Raw genomic sequence first — 23648 nt, forward strand, 5'->3', positions numbered from 1 at the left:
AATCTGTATGCTATGTGAAAGTATACTAAAAGATTTCAGAAAGCTTTCCAACTCCTTTTACAATGTTAGCATAACTCTGACACCAAATCCATACACATGGTAAATGTAAAGGGGAAGGAGTCACTTACGAGTTACCATCATAACCATTTTCAAGTGCACAATTCAGTCGTGTTAAGTACATTCACGTTGTTGTGCAACTGAGTCCCAGAACTCTTTTCATCTTGCAAAACAGAAACTCTGTGCACATTAAATAATAACACCCCACTCATTCCTTCTCTCAGCCTCTGGCAACCACCAGGAAACTTTCTGTTTCTATGAATTTGACAACTCTAAGTACCTCATAGAAGTGGAATCATACAGTATGTCCTTTTGTGACTGGCTTATTTTATTTACCATAATGTTCTCATGTTCCCCTATGTTGAAGCATGTGTCAGACTTTCCTATTTTTCAAGCCTAAATACTATTCCATTGCATGTAAATACCATGTTTTGTTTATGCATTCATCCACTGATGGACATTTGGGTTGCTTCCACCTTTTGGCTGATGTGAAGAATGCACTGAGCATGGGTGTACAAGTAGCTCTTTGAGTCTTTTCAATTTTTTGTGTATATACCCAAAATTGGAATGATTGGATTGCACTGTAACTCTAGTTTTTTGAGGAACTACCATACTTTTCTCCATAGCGGCTGCATAATGGTCCCAATTTCTCCCTATCTTCATCAACCCTTGTTATTTTGTTTGCTTGTGTTTTCAAATAGTAGCGATCTTAATGGTGTGTGTTTATTTTATTACACTATAAAAGTACATATGCTTATTGTGGAAAATAGAGATATAGAAAAAATAAAAATAAATGAAGAAATTAAAAATAAAAATGTTTTAAACACTTTTAAATGTTCCATTTTAAATGTTTCATTTTACAATGAGAAAGCAAAGGGTTGCTATGGAAACGTAAAAAAGAGCCTGTATTTTTTAAAAAAACGCAAAGACATAAATTGATAGAAAAATGAGCAAAGGACAGGCACATGAAGGCTGCAACAGAAAAGAGGAAATAGAAGTAGCCAGTAAATATGTGACAGGGTGGGTATCAGGTGTTGGGGAGACAAGGATGGAAGCCTGTCCAGTTCGCTGGCTACTTCCAGCTAGTGAGGACACAGGGAAAAGGGGGCTCCTGCTGCTACCACAGCTGGAGGGGCATCAAACAGACACATAGACCAATGGGACACAATTGAGACCCAGAAGTAAACCCATACCTATCTGGGCAACTAATTTACAATAAAGGAGTCAAGAATATACTCGTAATGGAGAAAGGAAATTCTCTTCAATAAATGGTGTTGGGGAAACTGGACAGTCATATGCAAAAGAAGGAAACTAGACCACTATCTTGTACTATTACAAAAAGTAACTCAAAATGGATAAAGACTTGAATGTAAGACCTGAAACAATAAAACACATCGAAGAAAACATAGGCACTAAGCTTCAGGACATGGGTCTCGGAGGTGTTTTTGTGAATTTGACTCTAAAGACAAGGGAAAAACAAAAGCAAAAAATAAATGAATGGAACGACATCACACTAAAAAGCTTCTGCACAGCAGGGAAAAAAAATCAACAAAACAAAATGTTAACCAACTCAATTGAAGAAGATATTTGCAAATGATACTTCCAATGAAGGGGTAATAGCTAAAACATATAAAGAAGTCATACAACTCAACAACAACAACAACAACAACAAAAACAATCTGATTAAAAAATGGGCAGAGGATCTGAATAGACATTGTTCCAAGGAGGACATACAGATGGCCACAGACATAAGAAAAGATAGTCAACATCACTAGTTATCATGAAAATGCAAATTAAAACCATCTCACACCTGTTAGAAAGGCTATTATCAAAGACAAGAAATAATAAATGTTGGTGAAAATATGGACAAAAGGGAACCCTCGTACACTGCTGAGGGGACTAAATTGGTGCAGCCACTACGGAAAACAGTATGGAGGTTCCTCAAAAAATTAAAAACAGAACTACCATATGATCTAGAACTATCATACTCTACTTCTGGGTATATATCCAAAGGAAAAGACATCAGTATCTCAAAAGAGGTATCTTTACTCCCATGTTCATTGCAGCATTATTCACAATAGCCAAGATATGGAAACAAGGTTAGTGTCCATTGATGGATAGATGGATAAAGAATACGTGGTGTGTATATATTATTCAGCCTTAAAAAAGAAGGAAATTCTTCTTTAGTGACATGAATGAACCTGGAAAACATTATTATAAGTGAAATAAGCCAGACACAGAGAGACAAATACTATACAAGTGTGATCTCCCTTATATATGGAGTCTAAAATGTCAAATTCATAGAAGCAGAGAGTAGAATGGTGGTTGCCAGAGACTGGGGGGAATGGGGGCACGGAAGATGTAGAGATATTGGTCAAAATTTCAGTTATACGAGATAAATAATTTCTGGAGATCTAATGTATAACTTGTTGCCTATGGTTAACAATACTGTACTATATATATGATATTTGCTAAGAGAGTAGATCTAAAGTGTTCTTATCACCAAAAATAAAAAATAAAAAAATAAAAAGTAAGGAAGAAAATAGTAACTATTTGAGGTAATGGATATTAATTAGCTTGATTGTGGTGATCATTTCACAATGTATACAAAACATCAAGTTGCACATCTGAAATATATACAATTCCTATTTGCCAATTATACATCAATAAAGCTGAGAAAAAAACAAAAACAGTATGTAAGCATACAACAATGAATTAGGCAAAGATAAAGTTAAGTGTATTACAGATTCCACAACCCTGAAGTGTTAGAGCCTATTAAGAAATGACACAAAGACTCCTATACAAAAATGACAATGTGATAGTGAAACACACACGACAGAAAGTTCTACTAGTAGTTATATTCAGTTTGAAGATTTATGCGTGTAGGCCCCACCCTAGGAAAGAAGACCAAGAAGAGCCTACATAATTAGTCCATGGTAGTCAGTAGTAGCCCAGAAAGAAGAAATTGGCAGTTATTGAAGTGGGGAAGGAGTCCACTAGATATGGAAAGTAATCATACATCATACCACTCCCACCATCACCACCACCACTACCACCACCATCACCACCATCACCACCACCATCCAGCAGCAACACATGCTCTCTTCCCTCCTGTAGTCAGGGGCAAGAAATCAGATGCTATTCCTTTAAAGTAAGTCTTTGATTTGGCTAGGACAAAAATGTATTGCAGTTTTATGCAAAAGTGCTCTCCAGTGAAAGAAGTAAATAATGACAGGAGGAATGTGTTTTAAACGATGGATTGCATGCTAGGCCTGTAGGTATGCAACTGATTCATATTCTTAATATCAGCCTTAAAGCTTCTCTCTTGACAATTGTGATTACTCTTACAATGGGTAGAGGAATTGTGAAAAGCATTTATCTTGATTCACTTCATAAAATGGTACAAGTAAGAAAGCTGGAGAGTTATACAGTATACAGGTGGGAAAAATATATGGATAAAGTACCATAATTTAAGCAACAGGGCTATCAAGTGACAGAAAGCAGGATGACACTGTGCTGAGCTCTGAATCAGTAGTCTTAGGCTTGAATGCTGATTCAAGACCTGCAAAATGTAAGACCCTGGGCAGTTTATTTCAATAAAATGAAGAGAGTAAAATCAACTTTTCCGTGAGAACTAGATGTAATTTTACCTCCATGTGTCAGATATGATTTTCAGTCCACAAACTCATGACTCCAAGAAATAGAACTTCTTCTGTTTTTTATAGTCCAACTTAATTTCTAACCCAGATATTTATTCTTTCTGGTTTGGTCCTATTTATTTTCACAAATAAAAATATACCCTCAGTTTTTCCCCAGTTTCTCAAGGTATATAGGAAAGTGGATGGGCCAGAGCATGCCTTTTGTCATCTGACATGAGAGATCGTCCTTGCAATGTCCATTGACTTTCCTTCCCACCCCTCATGGATTCGACAGCTCCTTTCTACATTATGACCAGCTTTAAGGCCCAGAGATCTTACCAGGCTCGGTCTGGCCCTATCGGACCAGACAGTATCTCCAGAGATATCAGAGGAAAGGTGAAGTTCCTCTCTGCTCTCAGGAAACAAAGGTATCTCCCAGCCTCTTCAGACTCCTTCCCTTCCAGTCCCTAGAAAATTAAAATACTTCTACTCCCTTGATATTTCTGAAAGAAATATATTGTACAGTTTATTTAACACCATAGAAGAGGTTCTGGCAATACCCCATAATCAGTTGCGTTCATATTCCCACATTAAAATATATGTACATTCACCCTGTGTGAATGAATAAAATGGTAAACAGCTTCTCAGTGTCCAAGTAAGGTTTGGCTACCAAGTAAGTGTGCTGCAAATTTACGAACTTTGCTTTCCAGGGCCTTTTGGATTGTAGATCTGTAGGTGAATTTGAGTAAGTTAGACATGGGTATGATATAACTCCACTATGGTACAATAGAAATTCAAAAGAGGAAGGTGTTGCTAAGGGATAATAAGATCTGTAAAGATTTCATAGAGGAGAAAGCACTTGAACAAAGACAGGAGAATATATGGAAATATGCAAAGATCAGAAAATAAATGGCATCCTATGTGAAGAATTAAAAAAACCCTGAAGTACATTAAACATTATTTGTCATGAGGAAAACACAAACTAAAACAATAATAATACTATTCACCTCTTAGAATGTCTAAAATCTAAAAATGTGAAAATATCCAATTCTGGTAAGAATGTGAAGCAACAGGAAGTCTCGTTCACTGCTGGTGGGAATGCAAACCGGTACAGCCACTTTGGAAGACATTTTGGTGTTTTTTTACAAAGCTAAACATGTCTTACTATACAATCCAGCAGTTGTGCTCCTGTGTACTTACCCACCTGATTTGAAAACTTATATCCACACAAAAACCAACATGTGAATGTTTACAGCAGCTTTATTCATAATCACCTCAAGATGTCCTTCAATAGGCAAATGGGTTAAGAACTGTGGTACATCCCGACAATGGAGTAGTATTGAGCAGTAAAAAAAAAAGAAAGCAAAACAGCTATTATGCTACACAAAGACATGGAGGAATCTTAAATGCCTATTTATAAGTGGAACTATCTAATCTAAAAGGACTACATACTGTACCATTCCATTTATGTGACATTTTGGAAAAGGTAAAACTCTAGAGATGGCAAATGGAACAGTGGATGCCAGGAGTTCAGGGTAGGGAAGAGGTGAATGGGTGAAGCACAGAGGATTTTTTTTTTTAAAGGGTAACATTTTTTTATTTTTAATTGGGGAGTGTTGGGGAACAGTATGTTTTTCCAGGACCCATCAGCTCCAAGCCAAGTCATTGTTTTCAATCTAATTGTGGAGGGTGCAGCTCACAGTGGCCCATGTGGGAATCGAATTGGCGACCTTGGTGTTATGAGCACTGCGCTCTAACTAACTGAGCCAACCGGCCGCCCGGTTTTTTTTTTTAAGGCATCGAAGCATTGAAACTGTTCCATGATATTGTAATGGTGGATGCACGACACTACCCTTTTGTCAAAACTCATAGAGAGCTTTATAGCACAGAGTCAACCTTTAAGGATGCCAAAAAAAACCCTTAGATCATTTAGAATGTGAGACAGTCTCAGAATGGAATGTAGAGTGTGACAAAATAATCTAACTGTATTACAAATAAATGAAACAACTTCATTGAAGAAGATGAGGGGAAAAGGTGCTGACCTAAGTGATTCGAGAAATCAGTGGAGTCTGTAAATGAAAGACAAAAGGAACTCGGTTGATGAAGTGGAATACGGGTTAAGAATTCTGAAACCACTATACATGTATACTAGAATTGAACTATTAAGTCAAGAGATGGCAGATGCTGGGAACCAGGTTTCTCACTGTTGGAGTTATAGACAAGCAAGAGGCAAAGGCGAGAATGATCCATGTGGTAGAATTGGAGATATCGATATGAACTCCTGTTTATCTTAACATAGATATAGTTACATATAGAAATAGTTATAGATATGATGTGCATATATACACTGGTTAGTATACACACATATACTTCCTTGCTCTGTCAGCTGAGAGGGCCTAGAAGCAATGATACTCAGTAGCAATTAGCACGCCTAGTGCTAGCTCTTGATTTCTAACACCATTCTCCAATCAAAGGAATCAAGGCTGATTCTAGGACAGAGCAGGAAATACGCAAGACGAGACTGGAGCATCTTGTAGTACCAGAAAGTAAGGAAGTGGGGATATATCAAAGTGACACAGGAGCCACACCAAGAAGACCTCCCAATGGCGGCCAAACCGGGAAGAACGTGAGCAACAAAATAAATAAGGTCAGACTGGATTATAACCCAAAGTATAAAACAGATACTCATGAGTCCATACTAATATATACACAAGTGAGTAAATAAATAATAGAACAGGTAACTGGCCCATGCAGAAGAATTCCAAATCATTTATGTAGATACTTTGCCTTCAAGAGAGTATCCTTTAGTTGTGCACAGTGACTCCCTTCCAAAGAATAAAGTATAAAAGGAGGAAAAAAATAACGTTACCTCAACCAGGTGGTCAAGGTTAATATCAACAGTGAAGTCATATTGAAAGTATGTAACCTTGATAATGACGTGATAAGAATACTTTACCTCTATTGTCTTTCTCCTAAAAACTAATAACCCCAGTCTAATCACGAGAAAAACACCTGACAACCTCCAGATGAGGCACATTCACTCCTGGAATATGCCAGCCAATGTTCTTCTACGCCATGGCAGTCAGCAGAACAGTCCAGAATGTCTACCCTTGAGGACAAGGTTATCCGCCTTTCTAATGAAGAAGACAGTCAATACATAATATAAATAACTAAGTACATTGGATAGCATGTTATAAGGTAATAAGTGCTGTATGGAAGAAAGAAAGAACAAGGTAAAAATGGATCAAGGTGCAAGTTGTAGTAATAAACAGGACGTGTGCCTCAATAAGAAAGTGACCTCTGAGCAAAGACTGGAGCGGGGTGAGGGGTTTAGCCAAGCAGTTACTTGGGAAAGTGTCCCTCAGGCCAAGGCAAAAGCTAAACCAAGGGCCCTAAGATGGGAGTGTGCATCGCATGGGCCGGTGAACACGCGGAGGCCAGTGTGACGGAGGGAGCCAAGGGGGCATCGTCGGAGACGAGGACAGAGGCACACCAGCAGGTGGGAGGCAGATCGCGGAGGGCCTTGGAGACCATTGTAAAGACTTTGGCTTTTTCTCTGGGTGAAACCAGAAGCCACTGGAGGGTTTTGAGTAAAAGACTGACATGATGTAATTTATGCTGAGATAACTTCGAATAAGATGTAGATAACACATTGTAAGAAGGTGAGGGTGGACGCAGTGAGTCAGATAGAAAGCCGTTCCAGAAATCAAGGCATGACATCAGGAGGGCCCAGAAGTGGTCAGACTCTGGTTATAGTTTAAGGTGAAGCCTTTGATGGAGAGAGAGAGAGAGGGAGAGAGAGAGGAGAACTGGGTTTTGGGACCTGAACAACTGAAAAGAAGGCACCGTGGCTCTAAAAGCTTTTCCCTGTATTACCTCATCTAATCCCCACACTGCACTGATGAGGGAAGCAGTGTCATTCATCCCATTTACGGGGGGGACACTGAGACACAGAGAGGTTGTCCAGGTCACACAGCTAGCAAGTGACAGAGCCGGGATTTGACCAGACAGGCTGGTTCCAGAGTCCGTGCTCTGAACCACTACACCAAGTGTCCCTCCGCAAGGGCAGCCTCGTCAGAGAAAAGGACTTTGTATTGGGAAAAATGGAAAAAGACCAAGGATAATTCTATAATCTAGGCAAAACTATTTGGGGCTGAAGAAAAATGTTTGGCACAGGAGTAAAAAGAAAAGAAACAGATTCATGGGATCTGAAACAAGAAAACACAAAGCAAGAAAACACAAAGCTGGCAGAAGACACACTGACAGGGATTCGTGCAGCTTTTAAGATAGACCAGCTGTGAGCTCACAGCTTTCACATTCAGGTAGTCAAACGCTTACACCATTCCTATTGGCGTCGTAAATTCTAGGCGCAGAATGCCCCCTTGGGCAGCCAATACTACACAGTTTAACAAGCTTTTTCCCTTTAGTAACATTGAATACTGCGGGCCCTAGAATACATACAAGGTACAACAATATTTTCATAATCCTGCAGTCTGCATATAGACACAAAAGCTCTTTTGGATGTTAACAGGGTTGTAATTTGTAAGGATTTTGGGGTTACATGCACACGTACAGCCTGACCTGACACAAGCTGTCAAGAAAAGCCATGACCACCCGCAGAGAGCAACATAAAAGACCCCTCTGCTCCTCCCTCTGGGGCAGCCGGGTATGACAGTTCCACGTGGTTGCTTGGGTGGAAACATCTAGAGGAACTTTTATGTCATCCCATCTCCAATCAACACATACATTATTCCACCTGAAGTGGACAGAATCATAACCTTTGCTCTATCTTAGGCTAGGAACTCACATTCTTTTCTTCCCCACTCAACTCTCGGAGTCCGTATTCTCTGTGCGTACGTTATTTCACATTTTTACCAATTAATACAAAGGGCTTTTAAATACATTATCTCATTTAAGCCACAGTCATCCAGCAAGGAGAATTTGTACTATAATAGTATTCTCATTTTATAGATGAAGAAACAAAAGTTGAGAGAGGTTAACTGGCTCGTCCACGGTCACTTGGCATCTACCTCCCAGGCCTTACAGCTTCAGATTCAGCCAAATTTCCACACCACCACACTGCTTCCCTGGGCCCTGCTACACATTTCATCCTTGGACAGTCTCCAGATCCGACTCTCCATTATAACCTCTCATGCATCAGCCTCTTTCTTTCCATCACTCACTCAGGCTCTCTTTACCTCATGCTTAATCAACTAATTTATCTTTGCTTTTAGTGTCTCATGCCTCCACCCCACCCCCCAGATGACTCGTTTTAAGGTACCACCTGGATGGCACTGTAGTGTCCCCCCCACCTCCGTCAGAGCCCATCTCCCTTTCTGGTCTTATCTCTCCGTAGCACCTTCAGGGAGCCTCACTTTAATTTAGTCTATCAGCCATTCCCTCAGCTTTCCTAATACTTTCATTCCCCTCGCCCTTGTTTTGCTATTTCTTTTTCACTTAGAATACTTTGCCCACTAACCCAACACCCAGTATGAAATTCTGTACATCTTAAACACAGAACTCAAGTGAAAATCCCTTCCTAGAGCCTTCACTGCTTGCTAAGCACAGGATTCCCACTCATATGGCATCTCTCAGTTATCTGCCTCATAACAAAATTTCCTCTGCCAGTCTATAAATTCCAGGAGGTCCCGACTGTGTCACAGGCATCTCTGTATTATTCTAATGTTTCGCACGGGGCTAGGAACATAGCAAGTGTACAACAAATGTGTCCAGTGCCTTGGCTAAATGAGTATTCTAGGTAAAAACCTACCCATGCAAACATATACAGTTAGTCTACAGAAAAAGACACACACACACACACACACACACACACACACACACACACACGTACAAACTTTGACAATATCCAGACTTTTCCCCAGTCTAAAACTTTGACAGAAATAAGGGATAATTAAAGATAATTAAGATAACATAATTTTATAATTTAGATAACAATGCAGTCTATGCAATTAAGTACTCTACTCAAGTAAGACGGTAAAATGGCAATGTCCCCATAGATATTTAAAATTTTGTATTTCTATTTATTTATAATACAGATATAGGTTCTCAAGGATTCATAGAGCCTTATGTTATAAAGCAAATTTTCTAACTGGGCTCTTTACTTGGTAGGCAAGCAAACCCAAAGGCAATAAAGTCCTGAAAAGTGGGATGAAACCCCAGTAGAAACTCTCTGTGACCCACAAAGCCCTTAAATAAAACATTGCCTGTGCAAATTCTACATCCAAGGATCTGCTGATGTTTATACGGAGGACGCTTCTGCCAGCTGCGATTTCTTTTCATGTAACATTCTAGCTCTCCCCTTTGAGTCACATAATTTAGAATGTGGTTCCATCGCATGTGGCTGTCAGCTGATAAGCATGTCAAACATTTCAAAGACGACAGACAGGGTGGCGAGGAGCGGTTGTACAGTGCAGGTCAGAAAGTATGCAAGAAAAGAAATCAAACTCTCCCGTTTCACCTTTTTTTATTTTTGCTTGGTTTTGGTCTTTACTCCACTGGGATCTTTGGCAATTGTGTATGTACATAACAGCACCTACCATACCTTCTCACCTAGCACAGGTTGGATTTGAAGAGCCCAACAGGAAAACACTTAAGGAATCTTGAGATCCTCAAGAGAAATAAATTAGACCTGCTGTTTTCTTTTAGCTCCACTCTCCTGTTCTTTATTCTTTATTTTCTTAAAAAATGAAATTCCCCCCATTTCTCAACCCTCATCTTCTTCACTGTAAGCAAGTGAAGTCACAAAAGGTCACTGAAAGGCACATCACCTTATGAATCTGGTAAGTGTGAAGACAAAAGGCCATGGTATAGATTAATGTCATGGTTTGGGGGAGACACAGAACTACAGGAGTTTATAGGAAGTAAACACTCAGACTTGGTTGTACAATAAGTATCACTGTGTGTTACACAATAACTGAGGCCCTATATAAGTACTAATTGTTTAAAGTCATACAAGCATAAGCAGCCCTTCAAAAATCGAGTATAAATATAACAGGAAAAAACAAGCTATAAGGAAAAATTCAGAAATGTCCAAATATTGCTGTTTCTTGGACAAAACTCTACTGACTGACCATTAGGTTTGAATTCTCCAAGAAAATGTGAGAATTTTAGAAAGTAGCAATTTTAAAGAAATGAAACCTATGTAAAATAAATTTTAGTCCTTCATTATACAGTTTATAAGTGAAAAAAGAAATGTAGGCTGTTATTTAATAATTCTGGAAAACATTTTTCTCATGCAGTGTATTTATAACAGTAAGTATTATGCAGTCTCTCTATTTCTTTATTGAGAGAGGCCCTTATATACTAAATCTTCCCTGGATAATCTCTGTGTCACCATTTGCCTCCAATTGCTTCACAAGCCACTTTAACACATCTCTAAAAACTGTGTGATGGGTGGTCTAAAATAATTTAGGATTTAAGGGTACCAGCAGTATGCTAATAATATGAACATTTACACATCTAACCAATATATATTTCACCAAGATAATCCCTTAAACTGTGAGAAATATGAGAAAGTGACATTATAATACAACAGACAACAGATTTTTCCCACTGAACTACACAGTACTTCTTCCACTGACAACTTAACCTCTTTCCAGATATAAAGAAAGTTAATTAAAAAACAGCAATAGCAAAGTGTTCATTAAGCCATCCAAACAAATCACCTTTTTTCAAAATATTAACATAACCGTAGTGTCAAGTGCATCAATGTACTAATCAAAACGATTGTTACTTCTAAACACTTTTATACAACAAAAGGTTGTGAGGAAGTCTTTTATCAGCAAAACTGGTGGTGGCTACTCAAGAGATCCATTCCAAATTATTGTTATTGATTTTAAATAACTTACCAAAAATTCACTTCATGTTCACCTTTGTTAGTTCTTTAAAACAGGAATTTAACTCTAGAGTAAACATAGTGTCTTCTGAATACAGTCAACTTGCTACAAAGCCAGAGTCCACAGTTAGAGGTTTCCAGACCTGGCAGAAAGAATCCTTTGTACAGCATGGATCTCTGTCCGTGCTCAAAATATCTAATGATATTTTTCATTTATACTGAACTTCTTTGAAAAACACTGTACTGTTTACATCCTACTCTCATTGTAACAAAATGTATTAAACAAAACCCTTTGGATTAGGTTTAAAAGCAGCTGAAAAACTGGCTGCTTTAGGCTCTAATTATCAGAAGACACTTATTTGTGAGCTTTGGGCTCTCAAATATCAGAAACCCCAATAACTTATCATAAAAATACAAGCTCTTGGTTTTGAAAAATATACAAAATGCACTGCACATGGAAATATCTCTTGATTGTCAAGGAAATTGATTGAAAAGACATAGATTCATAGATTCACGTTGTGCTTCAATTTCAGTGATCTTTGTTTTTGGAGATTCCATTTTTCACAGTTTTGGGCAGCCTCTGACCTTTGGTATAAGCACGATACCAAAAATGGAGAAAGAGCAGCAGAAAGATGCATCCGTAACTCATAATGATGTACAGAAAGACTGGAAACTGGTACTTGCAATCCTCCATGAAGAAGAACTGGCCTATGTGGATGGTGACAATAATGAACTGCACCTAACAGACGAAAGAACAAAAAATATTGTTCGATAAAAAGAGTCACAATGGAGCAATTATTTAATGCATTCTTTGCCTGCTTATGTTTAAACACTCTCCAACCACACTCCAGGCTACTGGTGGGTAGGGAATTTTCTCTTTCAATCTAGCCTCCACGGGAGTGATAGTGCGTGGAACAGTGTCAAAATCCAAATGGGAATTTGGAACCACTATTCAGTCCCACCAAACTGCACAACTCCTGGGGGTTCTATCCAAATGTCCCCAGAGCTGCACAGTGCCCTTTCCTACTCAGAGAACCATCAAAGCAAGTTTTCTTTGCAAGGCCTCGACTTGAGTCCTTGACTGACGAAATGCAAATGGGAGCACTACCTTATGGCGTAATTTTCTAGGACAGTTTCAATTTCAAATATTTTGTGGTTAAACCAGATATTTCAATTTTAGGAAAATAAAAACATTCTAATTAGAGCCTCACTAATTCTATAGGAGCCAAAGCATCTCTGAGTCCCTGCATCTGCCATGTGTCCTCTACTGTCATAGATAAAAATATATCCTTATCTTCCAACAGCAGCAGAGACTCTGCAAGGAGTGGGAAGCATTAGGGGTCATCCTATGATGTCCAATGGCTCTGTGTTCCTGAACATTCTACACAGTCTTAAGAGTGACACTTTCTAGGCTAATGTCCAGATTTCTTGGATATCTTTTTTCTCCCGGTTAAAAGGCAACATATGTTCTGTGGAAATTTTAGAAAAGTAAAAATCTATTAATAAAAAAACAACAATTACCCACAATCCATACAGTTAAAACCACAGTTAAGCTTTTCACATAGTTTCTTTTTCTGTTATCATGAACTTTCCTTGCACTATCTTAAGGAACTTCTGTGACATTTCCGTGCAATAGCTACAATTATTCCTCTCATTATGCAGATGAGGAAATGAAAACTTAGGAAAACAAAGCAACATCTGCAACATTCTATGCAAGTGTGTTTGTGTACAATTAATACATTTAAAATAATAATGAACAAACATCTACTCTTTCCTTATAAGTATTTTTCCACATTATTAAAGTGGAAGTATACGTATTAGAGTATACGTATTAAGGGAAAAAAAGTCTAATACAAAATTGCATATGCAGTATAATACAAATCATACAAAAGGTGTGTGTGTGTGTGTGTGTGTGTGTGTATGTGTGTATATGTGTTAATAGTTCGCCGTAATTAGAAGTGTCTGGACACTGATGGTAACCACTTTGAGCACCTCTTGTAATTGCAGAAGACACGCGTGACTTGTATTCATCTTTTGTTATCGGTATATATTATTACAATTTTAATACAGTTTTTTCCTTTCTTAAAATGTGTATTTTTTTTTGGCACCCTCTGTATATGAAGATAGAAAATAAAACATCAGCTCTGATTATCCCTGGGTAGTAGAATTATGTTTATTTTTTTCTCTTTGCTTAATTAGATGTTCTTACTTCTCTGCAATGAGCATATATTACTTTAAAATCAGAAAATCTACTTAAAAATAAAGCAATTGTAAATAATTTTCATGACTTCATAATATTCCAAGATAGGAATTAAGATAATTCATTTCACCATTTCCTTATAGTTGGTTATTTTGGGTGATGTCAATTTTGGATACAATAAGCAACTCTGAAAGGATATACTCTGATATAGATTTAACATCCTTACATACTAAAATATCAGTTTCTCTCCTGGGAGAACACATTATGTGACTATGCAGAATTTCACTTAATAAGTTGTAGGATTTTAACAGAAATGAAGCTTCAACCGGCTATCTATACCTAAATTCATATTTTCTTTTTAGTGTTATTGGCAGAGTATGACACTAATTTGTTATAGACTATAAATTTGGAAATATGAGAATCACAGAATTCTTCTTTTAATAGAAGACAAAATGTAAAGCAAATCATCATCTCAACCCCTGGTTACACTTCAAAATAATGATATGCCATATATTTTTGAGATTAATGCTTGGAAACTATTATTAGGTCTCAGCTGAGTGCCTCTGCTCTTTTGAACATTGTTTACTTGAGGAAAGTACTCTAATTTATGTTATCAGAAAAAAAACAAACACTTAGAAATCAATTGTGAATAATTTTCATGATTTTGTAATATTCCAAAGTAGGAATTAAGAGAATTTATTTCACCGTTTCCTTATGTTTGGTTATTTAGGGTGTTGTCGATTTTGTCAGTATATATATATATATATATATATATATTATATAATTACTCTACCTTTTTAATCCTCACAGTACTTTTACCAGTTGGAGGAAAACAGACTTATAACTATGAGGACTAGATAAGCAGACACACAGGAAGGCTTAAAATTCTCACAAGTTACATTTTCTCAAGGTCATTTAGATCTAGGGTATGGAATTTCTAACTTCTGATTTAATATGATGCTTATTGAGGTCCACATAACTTTGAGATTATTTTGATCGCAAATGCTTTATGTAAATGCATAAAATAGTATAAAGATACACACTTTGGTTTAATTGTCTGAGCCTCTTGGCTACCAAATATGGTTTGTTTTCAACAAAATTACTGACAAAATTTTCAATAACATAGAAAGGATAATGGTGTGATGCCATATAGAGGCCCGACACTTTATATCCCTATTGTTTTGTAAACTTTCTTCTTTATTTAGTTAGTATCCTAATATACAGGGAAGACACATGACTCTAGTTTAGTCGTATATATTGTTTTAAAGAAAATTAATTACTCACAAGCTGTAATGATGTCAAATATTTTTTCCACCACAAATACTTCTGGTAGGCTGGCCCCAGTGCACATAGTCCATAGTAGAAATACATGACCACGTGCACAGCTGAATTTAGAAAGGCATGGAATGTTCCCAAACCACCTGGAAAATAAAATTATTATAAAATGGGGCACGGTTCCTTAAAATGAGACATATTTTTGACTGAACTGAGATTTTAGTACATATTTCTTTAATTTTAGTAGGAAGAAAAATCAAACAATGTATAAAACATCAATCTTGTTAAACAGCTATCAAATCAGAGGGAACTGGATAATATATACATTTAGTAAAATATAAGATACAAATCCTAGAAAATAAATTAGCATGTCTTTATTCTGTTATATCTTGACTTACGATGGTCGTACGATTTGGGTTTACTTTGACAAACAAGGTTGAGTTACTTTTCATATTGCTAAATAGTAAACACATTTATTTTTTAGTGAGTGTTAACATATATAAAGTACACAAAATATGTTAATCTTAAGTGTAAAACTCGATGATTTTTTTACATATGTATATACCCACATAACTATTACTGAATTTAAGATATAAAACATTTCCAACACCAGGTAAGGTTCCCATATACCCCCATCAAAGGATACACCCCTCCCAATGTAACCTTTATTCTAACTTCTATCATCAACTATTAGTTTTGCCTGCATTTAAACTTTATATAAATGGAATTATACTGTCTATACCCTTTTGTGCCTTTCTTTCAATCAACATTTAAGATTCATCCAAATTGGTGTGCATATTAGTTCACCTTTGTATTGCTATGTAGTAATACACAATATGAATACATCACAATTTATCCATTCTCCTATTAAAAAATAACTTGGACTGTTTCCAATTTGAGTAATTATGAATACAGCCACAAAGAATACTGCTGCACATGTCATTGTGTGAAATCAAGTTCACATTTTCCACTCTCAATTTTCCATAAATATTTTCAGTGCCACAAAACTCTGGCAGTGAAACCACAGGCTTTCATTAGCAAGCTATGCTAGGTTTGCTTTAATCAATTACTGTTTTACCAAAATAAACATTTATTAATTGTTAAACCATCTTTGTTTACTGCTTCCATTTGATTCTTATGAACTGTGCCTTCTTGTCTTGGTTGTCCTCTTCTAATTTCACCACAGCTCCGACTGATCACATTCAATTTAGAAAACAAGGAAAGAAGTCTGGGGGAATGTAAGCAAAGATCATTTTCACTGGCTTTAGCTGGACCACTACTACAGTGAAAGGGGTAACAGGGTGATTAGTTGTGTGCGGGAGGAACAATATTCTTCCCTAGCATCTGTTTCCAAAGTGGCACAACCTAGAAAAAAGTACATTCTTTATGTACAGCCTGATTTCACTGAATAATGTTGGCCTGAAATTTAAATCTTTCTCCATAATATTCTGTTCTTTATCCCAGTATACTTTAATTCCAGAAATAAAGCAAAACATCACAAATTTGGACTAATTATGTTAAAAGAAGGACCAAATTCATAAACACTATGACTTGCAGAAAATTTAAGGCAAAATAAAAATTGTTGCATAGTAGAAACTAAGTACTTCTTAATAATCATTCATAATTGCAGCAATTCTTGATATTGCTGCTACTAAAGTAGTACTAAAGTAGTATACTACTGAAATAGTCCCTTAGAGAAAACCTGTTTTAAATAATTATTTTAAATAGTTTAAATATTCTCCTAATGCCTCATTTATGTTGTACTCTGCTTCACAGAGTATCCCTTCCTGAATACAATAAATAAAACTTCAGTTAATCCTTTAACTGTCACAAATTTCACAAATTTCAAATCAGAAGAAACTGAATAAATGAAGCTTAACAACTTCCCAGCTTTTATTACTTACATTTGGATTAGTCTTCTTTCCCAAAAGAAACTTAAATAAATAAATTACAGTGGTGTGAAAACACCTTTTCTAGGGTGATTAAAAATAGAACAGTTGTCTATTTCTGATAGTTTAGGAGTCAAGCTGCTTAACAGGGTTTGAGCCAAATCTGAAGTCTATTTGTGTCTCACGATTATATGCACTCAGGAGATCTACTGCACTCTTGATAATGAACTACGTCAGAGCCCGTCTCACTAAGACACCACTTCTCCGTTTTTCAGTAGTAAAGTGTCTATTGTCCATTCAGAAGATCTCACCATTTAAATACCCTAAAAAGATGATCCTATGGAAAGGAGTTTATCAAAACACTAGTGTGGCTAAGAGTGTTTAGTAAGGATTACTGATCAAAATAAGCCATCAAATAAAATTCACTTGCCTATGTTCTCTAGTTATTTTCTAATGAGTTATTTTAATACATTTGTTCACAGAACAATCACATTTTAATTAGTAACGTTGTTCACATCTTCTTTGGAAGGCTTTTCTAATAAAGTATTTTCTGAGCTTGCTTCCTTTTTTACAATAACAGCTCTGAAAAGCCAAAATCTTAGAATGAATTACAATTAGAGAGTCATTACATTTTACTCATTTGGTTTGGGAAAAATAAAGGAATTACCTGGGTAATTACCATAATTCTCCATATCTCTGGAAGGGAGTTTGTACATAATTAATATAAAAATCTGCCACAGAAATATTTTCATTATATTCAAAAGAAAAGCTGAATTGCTATTATTCCTCTTTTCTTTTAGTCTTGTAAAGTCAGAATGCCTAATAGAGGTGAGCTATTCACAGAAATGTTTAAAGCATTATCTAATATGGGCTGTGGGCCCACTTGAACACATCTTAAATTTAAGAAACGAGCATAAATAAATACCCCAATCAGCTTTGGCTAACAAGAATATGTCCTTGGAGATACCTCTTTTTTAAAACTTTGTGATAAGATAAAATTATTTAACCTGTTTGTTTTTTTTTTCTAGTTCTAGATGTACAAAAGCATAAAACCAAAACCAAAGAAAAGGGCCTGTTTGCCAAGCTTCTTTTTATTACTATTTTTCATTTATTATCTTCAAAATTATTTTTTTCAGTTACAGTTGACATTCAATATTACTTTATATTAGTTTCAGGTGTACAGCATAGTGGTTAGACATTTGTATAATTTATGCAGTGATTCCCCCCAATTAGTCTAGTACCCACCTGGCACTATTCATAGTTGTTGCAACATTATTGACTACATTCTCTATGCTGTACTTTACATCCCATGACTATTTTGTAACTACCAACTTGTACTTCTTCATCCCTTTCACCTTTTACACCCAGCTCCCTTTCCCCCTCCCATCTAGTAACTATCTGTTTGTTCCCTGTATCTATGAGTCTGTTTCTATCTTGTTTGTTCATTTATTTTGTTCTTTAGATTCCACATGTAAGTGAGATAATATGGTATTTATCTATCTCTGTTTTATTTCACTTAGCCTAATGCACTTTAGGTCCATCCATGTTGTTGCAAATGGGAAAATTTCATTCTTCTTTATATCTGAGTAATACTCCATTGGATCTCTATCTATCTGTCTATCTATCTATCTATCGATACTATATCCAATCATCTACTGACGGGCTGACTTGGGTTGCTTCAATACCTTGGATATTGCAAAAAGTGCTGCAATGAACACAGGGGTGCATATATACTTTCAAATTAGTGCTTTGGATTAATTATGTCAGATAAATACCCAGAAATGGAACTGCTAGGTCATAAGGTAGTTGTATTTTTCATTTTTTGAGGAACCTCCAAACCATTTTCCATAGTGACTACACCAATTTGGAATCCCACCAACAATGCATGAGGATTCCCTTTACTCCACGTCCTCTCCAACACTTGTTTGTTGATTAACTGATGATGGCCATTCTGACAGGTGTGAGGTGATATCTCACTGTGGTTTAAACTTGCATTTCTGTGATGACCAGTGATGTTGACCATCTTGTCATATGTCTATTGGCCATCTGTGTGTCCTCTTTAGAGAAATGTCTCTTCAGGTCCTCTACCCATTTTTTAATGGGATTCTTTAGTTTTTTTGGTATTGAGTTGTGTGAGTTCTTTATAAATTTTGGACATTAACCCCTTATCAGATGTATCACTGGTGAGTATCGTCTCCCATTCAGTAGGATGTCTTTTTGTTTTGTTGGTGGTTTCCTTTGCTGGGCAAAATTTTTTTAGTTTGATACATTCCCATTTATTTATTTTTTCTTTTGTTTTGCTTGCTTGAGGAGATAGATCAGAAGACAATATTACTAAGAGCAACATCAGAGAGTTTACTGTCTATGTTTTCTTCTAGGAGTTTTATGGTTTCAGGTCTTACATTTAAATCCTTAATCCATTTTGAGTTTATTTTGTATATGGTATAAGAGAGTGGTCCAGTTTCATTTCTTTTGCATGTATCTGTCCAGTTTTCCCAACACCATTTATTGAATAGATTGTATTTATCCTACTCTATGTTCTTGCCTCCTTTGTCATAGATTAAATTACCATATAGGCTTGGGTTTATTTTTGGGTTCGCTATTCTGTTCCATTGATCTATGTGTCCGTTTTTATGCCAGAACCATGCTGTTTTGATTACTATAGCCTTGTAGAATAGTTTGATATTCGGTAGTGTGATATCTCCAATTTTGCTCTTCTTTTTCAAGATTCCTGTGGCTACTTGGAGTCTTTTGTGCTTCCATATAAGTTTTAAAATTATTTCTTCCAGTTCTATGAAAAATGCCATTGGTAGTTAACTATGGGTTTGTTACATACGGCCTTTATTATTTTGAGGTATGTTCCCTCTATTCCGAGTTTATTGAGTGTTGTTATCATAAATTGATGCTGGATTTTGTCAAACACTTTTTCTGCATCTATTGATATGATCATATGATTTTTATCTTTCATTTTGTTTATGTGGTGCATCATGTTAATTGATTTGCAGATATTGAACCAACCCTGCATCCCAGGAATAAATCCCACTTGATCATGGCATATGATCTTTTAAAATATATTGTTGAATTTGGTTTGCTAATATTTTATTGAGGATTTTTGCATCTGTGTTCATCAGGGATATAACACAGCCTATAATTTTATCATTTTTTTTTTTTGGAATATCTTTGTCTGGTTTTGGAATCAGGGTAATGGTAGTCTCATAAAATGAGATTGGAAGTTTTCCCTCCTCTTGAAGTTTCTGGAATAGTTTGAAAGGGATAGGTGTTAATTGTTCTTTGAATGTTTGGTAAAATTCACCTGTGAATTTTGCCATGCAGTCCAGGACTTTTGTTGGTTAGGAGTTGTTTGATTACTGGTTCAATTCCCTTAGTAGTAATCTGTCGGTTGAGATTTTCTATTTCTTCTTGAGTCAGTGTTGGAAGATTGTATGTTTCTAGGAATTTAACCATTTCCTCCAGATTGTCCAATTTTTAGCATATAATTGTTCATAATATTTTCTTATAATCCTTTGTATTTCTGTGGTGTCAGCTGTGACTTCTCCTCTTTCATTGTTGATTTTGTTTATTTGGGTCCTCTTTTTTCTTGATGAGTGAGGTTAAAGGTTTATCAACTTTATCTGTTCAAAGAACCAGCTCTTGGTTTCATTGATCTTTTGTATTACTTTTTAGACTCTATTTTATTTCCACTCTGATATTTATTACTTCCTTCCTTCTACTCACTTTGGGCTTTGTTTGCAGTTCTTTTTCTAGTTCTTTTAAGTGTAAGGTTAGATAGTTTGAGATTTTTCTTGTTTCTTATATTGCTATGAATTTCCCTCTTAACACTGTATTTCCTGTGTCCCATAGATTTTTAGGTCACTGTGCTTTTATTTTAATTTGTTTCAACAGGTATATTTTGACTTCTTCCTTGATTTCATGGTTGACCTATTCATTATTTAATAGCAGGTTATTTACCTTCCATGTGTTTGTGTGTTTTTCAGGTTTTTTTCTTGTAATTGATTTCTAGTTTCATCTTGTAACTGATTCTGTTCAGAGAAGACGCTTGATATGATTTCAGTTTTTTTAAATTTATTGAGACTTATTTTGTGACCTAACATATGGTCTATCTTGGAAATGTTCCATATGTACTTGAAAAGAATGTATATTCTGCTACTTTGGGGTGAAATACTCTAAATATATTAATTAAATCCATCTGATCTAGTGTGTCATTTAGGGCCACTGTTTCCTTGTTGATTTTCTGTTTGGAAGATCTGTCCATTGGTGTCAATAGGGTATTAAAGTCCACTATTATGATTGCATTACTGTTAATCTCTCCCTTAGTTGGTCAATATTTGCTTTATATATTTAGGTGCTCCTATGTTGGGTACCTAAATGTTTACAAGGGTTACATCCTCTGTTGGATTGATCCCTTTATCATTATGTAACGTCCTTCTTTATCTCTTATTATAGCCTTTATTTTAAAGTCTATTTTGTCTGATATAAGTATTGCTACCTTAGCTTTTTTTCCATTTCCATTCATATGAAATATCTTTTTCTATTCCTTTACTTTCAGTCTGTGTGTGTCTTTTATTCTGAAGTGGGTCTCTTGTAGACAGCATATGTAAGGGTCTTGTTTTCTTATTCATTCAGCCACCCTATGTTCTTTGATTGAAGCATTTAATCCATTTACATTAAAGTGATTATTGATAGATACATAGTTACTACCATTTTATTATTCATATTTTTACATTCTTTTTATTTTTTTTCTCCTTCTTCTTCTTAAAGAAGTCCCTCTAATATTTCTTGTAATACTGGTTTGGTGGTGATGAACTCCTTTAGCTTTTTCTTGTCTGGGAAGCTCTGTATCTCTCCTTCAATTTTAAGTGATAGCCTTGCTTTGTAGAGTAGTCTTGGTTGTAGGTCCTTGCTTTGCATCACTTTGAATATTTCATGCCAATCCTTTCTGGCCTGCAAAGTTTCTATTGAGAAATCATTTGACAATCTTATGGGGAGCTCCCTTATAAGTAACTAGTTGTCTTTCTCTTGCAGCTTCCCACGCTTTTGATTTAAACTATTTCTGACTTAAAAAACACTATCAAAACATCTTTTAATGTGGTAGGATATTTAAAGGTAGTTAGGAAAATTGCAATTTGACACATCTATAAAGAGTTTTTAGGGGTTAGGGTGTATATCAACTATTGGAAATTTGAAGGCAAAGAAGACTCAGAACTTGAGATGAACAGTCTCATTTCTAGGAAACATATAATGGATTGATATCTAACTATACTCCTATAAAACCAAGGCTTTCAACATTTATTTAACAGAACTATATGGGAAATGAATAAAATCCAAACAAAACAACTGAAAAGTATGTGTAGAAGACTGTTCCCCAAAGTCATGCATTTCTAAAGAATGGAAGGTTGGGGAGGGATCTAGGTAAGAGTCCTGCATATAGGTTTCAAGTAATAATGAAAGCCAGAAGTTTGATCAAAGTGACTCTGATGTTTTGAGTTGCTTTTAAATCAATTTAAGGATAGATTTTATGTTTACAGCATACAAAAATGTTATTTATAACATATGATCCCAACTCTCCCTTGGCTACCTGCAGCAAATTTGACTCCAAACCACCAGGTCCATGGCATGATGGTATGATGGAAGACATGCAGAAAAGTCACTTGGGTATTTTTCTTACGCAGAACAAAAAAGATCTGAAATAATTTAAAGAAATCAAGTTCATATAAAATCATGCAGTAATTTATCTAATGTTATAAAAATATTGGCAAAGTCCAAACTAGTTCACATCATAATTTGCTTTGAAAGGATAGCCTTGTGGAATGCTCATAGGAGCAGCTGATTCTCCAAGGGGCAGTTCAAAGGCTCATTAGTATGAAGGAATTTAGGTGTGATGCCTACTCATGGGAGAATCAATAAAAAAGTAAAAATAAATTGTAAGCAGACTTGAAAATCAAAGATATAAAGTGAAGAATATGGCCAAAACTTACTGAAAGAAATGTTATTGGTAGAAAAAAAAAATACAGATGGATTTTTAAGTATATGGAAAAGCAGGGAATCTGAATTCTTACAACTGAAATTATTCTACATGGCTCTCTAACACATCCTACCAATTTACACAGGGTTTTAAGCAAACTGAAAGAGGACTTGCAACAAATCAAAAGTTAGCAAATTATTATGAAAGAAAAATAAAAACGGAAAACTTGAAGAGCTCATTGGGGAAATAGGATGGAAAAAAAAGTAAAGCTGCCTAGGAAAACTGAGAAGGCCAATGACGGCACCACGCAGACTGAATGTACCCAGTGGTTTGCAGAAACTCTACAAACAAACAAATGAATGAACAGAAAAGATTTGGGGGAAACTTTCTCTTTTTTTTTTCCAAAAACTATTCAAAAGCAGAATTAAATGTTCAAAAAAACACTCGAAATTCAGAAGACCAGTGGTGAGTTAGACTTCTAAATATATCACTAAACAAAGTAGAAGAAATAAAATAAAAAATATTTGTAGGAGTATTTCAGAAGTGTGGTTTTTAGGAAGGACATTGAGGCGGCAACAGTTTCCTATGGCAGCTAGAACTGAGAACATACAAAGCAGAAACAACAAAGCCACCATGTATTTGCTTAAGCACATGGAAGAACAACATGGTGCAACAAAAAAAGCCATCAACAGAAAATCAGCGTCCTCATCCCAGTGGCAGCATTCCTTCGGTAAGTCACTTAACTTCTTGG

General features: G+C 35.9%; 1 protein-coding gene across 1 annotated transcript in view; it reads right to left on the bottom strand.

Moving 5' to 3' along the window:
* Positions 1-9052: 9052 nt before the first annotated feature.
* Positions 9053-23648, bottom strand: part of ELOVL7 (ELOVL fatty acid elongase 7) — a 70195-nt gene continuing 55599 nt past the window's right edge. The window contains exons 6-8 of the mRNA XM_033111146.1: positions 22511-22616; positions 15035-15171; positions 9053-12289 (exon numbers count right to left, since the gene is read on the bottom strand). Of these exons, the coding sequence (XP_032967037.1) occupies positions 12080-12289; positions 15035-15171; positions 22511-22616 (453 nt within the window). The 3' untranslated portion in view covers positions 9053-12079. The remainder of the gene's footprint in view (positions 12290-15034; positions 15172-22510; positions 22617-23648) is intronic.

The sequence above is a fragment of the Rhinolophus ferrumequinum genome, chromosome 7, assembly GCF_004115265.2.
Source record: "Rhinolophus ferrumequinum isolate MPI-CBG mRhiFer1 chromosome 7, mRhiFer1_v1.p, whole genome shotgun sequence".
Classification (NCBI taxonomy): Eukaryota; Metazoa; Chordata; class Mammalia; order Chiroptera; family Rhinolophidae; genus Rhinolophus; species Rhinolophus ferrumequinum.